Source organism: Acanthisitta chloris, unplaced genomic scaffold (assembly GCF_000695815.1).
Source record: "Acanthisitta chloris isolate BGI_N310 unplaced genomic scaffold, ASM69581v1 scaffold5482, whole genome shotgun sequence".
Classification (NCBI taxonomy): Eukaryota; Metazoa; Chordata; class Aves; order Passeriformes; family Acanthisittidae; genus Acanthisitta; species Acanthisitta chloris.
In genome coordinates this window covers 64,009-69,914 of record NW_008659858.1, presented here as the reverse complement: position 1 = coordinate 69,914, position 5,906 = coordinate 64,009, and the positions used below count along the sequence as shown (strand labels likewise).

Genomic DNA, 5,906 nt, shown 5'->3' with positions numbered 1-5,906 from the left:
GTCCTCTATTCCCCATAGACAGACTCTGTCTGCTCTTCAAACACTCTCCTCTTCCCAAGCCCCATCCCTTTCTGTCCTCCCTATTTACCATGCCTTACCCTATGGATTCATGGGATTTATTTCTGTGAATAAACACAGTAAGATTCCCAATCTGACTCCCTTCCCTGACTCCCTGTGCCCATAACCCCCTGCACAGATGCCCCTCCTGCAGACCTGCACCCCTTTCTCTAGCTCCTCCTTGCTAAGTTGTGAGCAGGAGACCTTCCTGGGCTGTGATGTGGAGGTGGATGTGGCTTGTTCCATCCATGATCAAGCCCTCCTGGAGGGGAAACAGATTTTTGTTCACTTTTGGTGTCTGTTTTGTCCCAGATGAGATGAGTGAGAGCCGCCAGACCCACGTGACGCTGCATGACATCGACCCCCAGGCCCTGGAGCAGCTGGTGCAATATGCTTACACAGCTGAGATCGTGGTGGGAGAGGGGAATGTGCAGGTAGGAGCTTCCCCCCTCCATTCCCTCTTCTCCTCAAAGCTGTTCTGTATGAGATTTGCCTCCTGGGGACTCTTCTCCCCTTCTGCTCAGCACTGTCAGCTGTTGTTGTGTGGTGGCAGCTGCTTCGAGCAGTGGTCAGGGAGTTCACCTGCTTCCCTGTGCCCAGGGGTGCTGGGAATGGCTCCTCAAAGCACTGTGCAATGCTCAGGTCTATTCCTGAGCACCTGCCATTCTTCTGGCCCTGTGGGGTGTTACAGCTTCTTCTCAGCTGTTCCTTTCCTTAGTCCTGTTGGGAGCAAGGAATGCTCTGTCCTTTCTGTGCTTTTGTGCCTGAAGGTGCTCAGTAAACCTGTTCTGTTCGTGGCTTGTAGTGAGACAAGGGTGAAAACGGTTTCCTTGCCCTGGAAACTCTCTTTTCCCCCTTTCTTTTCCACTGCCAGACACTTCTTCCTGCTGCCAGCCTGCTTCAGCTCAATGGTGTGAGGGATGCTTGCTGCAAGTTCCTCCTCAGCCAGCTCGACCCATCCAACTGCCTGGGCATCAGGGGGTTTGCTGACACCCACTCCTGCAGTGACCTCCTCAAGTCTGCACACAAATATGTCCTCCAACACTTCGTGGAGGTGTCCAAGACAGAGGAGTTCATGCTGCTGCCTCTTAAACAGGTGAGGTCCTAATGGAGTGTGGAGGTATGGGTGCAGCAAGGCTTTCCCTGCTCCTTCCTGGGAGGCACAGTCTGTGTGTCAGAAGCCCAAGGAACTTGCACTGATGAGACTGAGTTTGGCCGAGGAACACACTCAAATTCTATGCTTTGGTCCTCTCTATTCAGTAGACAGAAAATACATGGGAAGAGTGCTGTCAGCTGATTTAATCCCATGGGAAATCAGGGTGGGAGGGTAGGATGGAGGATGATTTGGGTTACTGGTTCTTACCACGTGAGCTCTGAGCACACTTCTCTCTCTGAGGGCATAGTCCAAGAAGTATGTCCTGACTCACTTAGTCACATAGCTGTGACGTTTAATTCAGCTAATATTTCTTGCTGTTCCTCCTGTGGTGTCAGCACAGCCCTTGGCTCATCTGCTGTACCTTGGCCAGGAGGCATTCCCAGTCCTTGCCCTGCACCTCCTGACCCTGTGGTCCCTCACCAGGATCCTATCACCTCCCTTTGCCCGTTCTTGGGGCAGTGAGGTGTGTGGCACTGAGGGGATGGTATATATCTCCACCTGCTTTAGCCCCACAGTCCTTGGCAGGTGAAGAGAGCGTGGTGAGAACAGCCAGGGCACCTGGGACTGGTCCATGAAATATGCAAGCAGAATCATCTGCCTGATCTCACTGACATTGATTGGAAGTGTCAGGCATTGCAGCAGCTTCAGCCACAGAGCGTGGGTATGAGCCAAGAAGGATGACTGAGGGCAGAGCTGTCTCCACACTGGTGCTGCAGGGAGGTACAGCTGCACCTGATGGTTTGGGGGACCCAGGGCTGTACACCCCTCAACCACCAGCACCTACAGGAGGCAGAGCTCTGGCATTGCTGCTCTACTGGAACACTTGCTTGGAGGTGTAAATGTCTCTTTTCCTCCCAATCCATACCAACCAACACTCTCCTTTCCACTCCACTCTGCAGGTGCTAGACCTCATTTCTAGTGACAGCCTCAATGTGCCATCAGAGGAGGAGGTGTACCGGGCTGTGCTCAGCTGGGTCAAACATGATGTGGACAGCAGGAGACAGCATGTCCCCAGGGTGAGTCTGCAGGGAGGGTGGCCTGGTTCTGGTTCTTCCCATCAGTTCTGAGTGCCTGGGCTCAGTGGGTGCATGGCTGGAGGAAGCTGCAGGTGGGCAGAGGCCAGGGACAGCAGGTCTTTGTCGTAGCATTTCCAGTCCAGGTTGGAAGGAACTTTAGAGATCATCCAGTGCCAACCCCTTGCCCTGGGCAGGGACACCTCCCACCAGAGCAGGTTGCTCAAGGCTTGATCCAACCTGGAATGAAACACTGCCAGGGTTGGGGCAGCCACAGCCTCCCTGGGCAACCTTTGCCAGTGTCTCACTACCCTCACAGAAAAAACTTCTTCCTAGTATCTAACCTAAATTTCCTCTCTTTCAATTTGTGCCCAGAATCATGGAATGGTTTGGGTTCAAGGAACCTTACAGCTCATCTCATTTCCACCCCCTACCATGGGCAGGGATACCTTCTACTAGTCCAGGTTACTCCAAGCCCCATCCAACTTGGCCTGGAACACTTCTAGAGATAAAGCAACCACAGCTTCTCTAGGCAACCTATGCCAGTGCCTCAGCACCCTCACAGGCCAGAATCTCTTCCTAACATCTAATTTAAATCTCTCCTCTTTTAGTTTCAGTCTGTTCCCCCTGTGCTGTCCCTCTCTGCCCATGTTCAACACTCTCCTCTCCCCTCAGCTCATGAAGTGCGTGCGGCTGCCCCTGCTGAGCCGTGATTTCCTCATGAGCAACGTGGACACAGAGCTGTTGGTGAGGCACCACTCAGAGTGCAAGGACCTGCTGATAGAAGCCCTCAAGTACCACCTCATGCCAGAGCAGAGAGGTGTCCTGAGCAACAGCCGGACAAGGCCGCGGCGCTGCGAGGGAGCCAGCACTGTGCTCTTTGCTGTGGGTAAGCTCCTGCCACCTCCTCAGCCACATCCCAGCTCTGTCCTGGACACCATGGACTGTGTTTGCTCTGTTTGCCCTCCTGTGTGCAGGTGGAGGGAGCCTGTTTGCCATCCATGGGGACTGTGAGGCGTATGACACGCGGACGGACCGGTGGCACATGGTGGCTTCCATGTCAACACGCAGGGCCAGAGTGGGAGTTGCTGCCATTGGGAACAAGCTCTATGCTGTGGGAGGGTAAGAAAGGCATGAGGAGTGGAAGGGGTATGAGCAGAGCCAGTGGGAAAGGTGGCACAGAGCTGCTCCAGGAGCAGGGATGGCAGCAGAGCCTCCTGGAACCAACCTCTAGATGCACAATCCTGCATCTCTGGGGTAGCAACTGAAAATCCCTTCCCTGCCCTGTGGTTTGCAGCAGTTGAGTTTGTTAGAGCTCACTTTGGTGGTGGCTGTGTCCTGGACTGGTGTGGTTCCCCTTGATTTCCCTTAGAATCCCACAATGGTTTGGGTTGGGAAGGACCTTAAAGATGTCATTCCACCCCCTGCCAAGGGCAGGGACACCTTTCACAAGACCAGATTACTCCAAGCCCCATCCAACCTGCCCTTGGACACTTTCAGGGAAGGGACAGCCACAGTATCTCTGGACAACTTGTTCTTCTCCCCTTTTTCTCTCCCTACAGCTACGATGGGACCTCTGACTTGGCCACAGTGGAGTCTTATGATCCTGTCACCAACTCCTGGCAACCAGAGGTGTCCATGGGCACCAGGAGGAGCTGCCTGGGTGTAGCAGCACTTCATGGGCTTCTCTATGCTGCTGGGGGGTACGATGGGGCCTCGTGCCTGAACAGGTAGGGGATTGCCTGGCTCCAGGCTCCTCCACTGCTTCTGCATGCAATGTCCCTGGTGCTGGGAGCCTGGGAGCCCTGCTCCTGCCCCATGGACTGCCCCCAGAGTGGATGGATGTCTTGCAATCCATCTATTTCTTCCAATGGGGGAAACTTCATGGTGTAGCCCTCTGCCACAGCAGAACCTTTGTCAGTTCTTCCCTCCGTTTTCCCTATTCCCAAGCTTCCTTGGGAGCTGCCCCTGAGGGCCTGTGTCAAAGAGCTTTTGACCTGGGCTTTTCCAGTGTCACACCTTATGTTCCTGTGTCCCTGCTGCTGCAGTGCAGAGCGGTACGACCCTCTCACAGGCACCTGGACATCCATCGCTGCCATGAGCACCAGGAGACGCTACGTCCGGGTGGCAACGCTAGGTGGGTGATGGCACGAGGACCTGAGGGACTTCTGTGCACTCTCTTGTGTCTCTGGTGCTTCCTTTGGATGTTCTCTCCTAGCTCCTTCCCCCTCCTCCCTAGATTGCCTAGCTGTGAGTCCAGCTAGCCCAACTACCATGCCCAACACGCTCCCCCCCTGTCTCTGCCCTTCCCTAGTAATCAGGCAACTCCTGAGGGGACCCAGAGCTTGTTCCCTTTTGCCCCTTCTACTTTAGATGGATGATCCTCTATCCCTAGAAAGGACAGTCTGATTAGTCCTTCATTATGAAAGCAGAACAGTCATTTTACTGCTGGATCAAGTCCCACTCTCACTCTAGCAGGTGCTGGACCTCCCTGGGGATGCTTCCCACCTTCCCAAGAACTTCCACGTGGTGTCCCAGTGTCCCTGTGCCTCTCCCCATGGCCTGTTCTCTGGTTTCAGCAATCGGTGCTGACTCAGAGCTTCCCAGCCCTCCATCTGCAGCTCCTACTGTGTCTGCCACCACCGATCCTGGCGTTCCCCTGCTCCAGCCTCTCCTGCTATAAATAACCCATTGCTCCAGCAGGGAGCACTTGCAGCTCCTGTAATGAGGAGGTCAAGAAGCAGCAGGCAAAGGAGCTCTCGGGGAAGCTTGCAGCAGGGCAGAGAAACTGCCTGATGAATATTTCACAACACTGCGAGGGGAGGGAGCTGGGGGAGCCCTGCTGAGAGGAGTTTGGCTGCCTGGGGCACGGGAGGCTCTGCAGCTCAGCTCATACCTGTGTGGGCACCCACAGAGTGATAGCTGTGGTGTTGTGGGAGGCTGTGCTGGGACAGGGACCATGTCTTTAGCTAATTCCTGTGCCTGTGTGACTGTCTTTGCAGAAGGCAACCTCTATGCTGTTGGGGGATATGACAGCTCATCCCACTTAGCCACAGTAGAGAAGTATGAGCCCCAGGTAAATACAGGAGAGCATGCCTGAATCCTTTTTATTTTCCTCTCCTTAGAGGTGCCTGAAAAGACTTAAGCCACTGTGCATGACTGAGATGGAATGGATATCAGCCTCCTCCCCAGCTTTTCCACGGGGACAGAGCATCCAATGTGAAATCCAGAGCAAAAATTAATCAAAGCTCATCCATGCCGGCTCTGAGATATCACTGTGAGATTTCAGCCACCAGAACACACTCTATCCCTGTTGCCTGTAGGCCAGTTCGAGTTCTGTAGGAGGCAAAGATGTTTATACCTGCCCTGAGCTGTTTGCAGCTTCAAGCTGAGATCCTGCTGTGTGCACATCCAGTGATTAGCAGGGAGTGTGGCAGTCTGGGGACATGTGTTGGCCCTGGGGACTCACAGCTCTGCTTGAGCAGGGTAGAACACTGCAAAAAGATCAAAGAGAAGGTCCTGGAGGTTTTTTATGAGCTGTAAAGCCACAGTTGTACTTGTACAGGTTTGAAATAGATACAGCTCAACCCCCATGGATTCAGCTGTGGCATTACTGGTGGCCTGGCACAGGGATCTCTGTGCCCCTGGGGTGGCAGGACTCCTGCCACCTGCCACCGGGC

At 54.2% G+C, this 5,906-nt stretch overlaps 1 protein-coding gene across 1 annotated transcript in view; it reads left to right on the top strand.

The window, feature by feature from the left end:
* Window positions 1–374: 374 nt before the first annotated feature.
* Window positions 375–5,906, top strand: part of KLHL17 (kelch-like family member 17) — a 7,347-nt gene continuing 1,815 nt past the window's right edge. Inside the window, exons 1-8 of the mRNA XM_009069563.1 lie at window positions 375–491; window positions 932–1,153; window positions 2,113–2,229; window positions 2,902–3,115; window positions 3,204–3,348; window positions 3,789–3,956; window positions 4,275–4,363; window positions 5,229–5,302. Coding sequence (XP_009067811.1) covers window positions 375–491; window positions 932–1,153; window positions 2,113–2,229; window positions 2,902–3,115; window positions 3,204–3,348; window positions 3,789–3,956; window positions 4,275–4,363; window positions 5,229–5,302 — 1,146 coding nt within the window. The remainder of the gene's footprint in view (window positions 492–931; window positions 1,154–2,112; window positions 2,230–2,901; window positions 3,116–3,203; window positions 3,349–3,788; window positions 3,957–4,274; window positions 4,364–5,228; window positions 5,303–5,906) is intronic.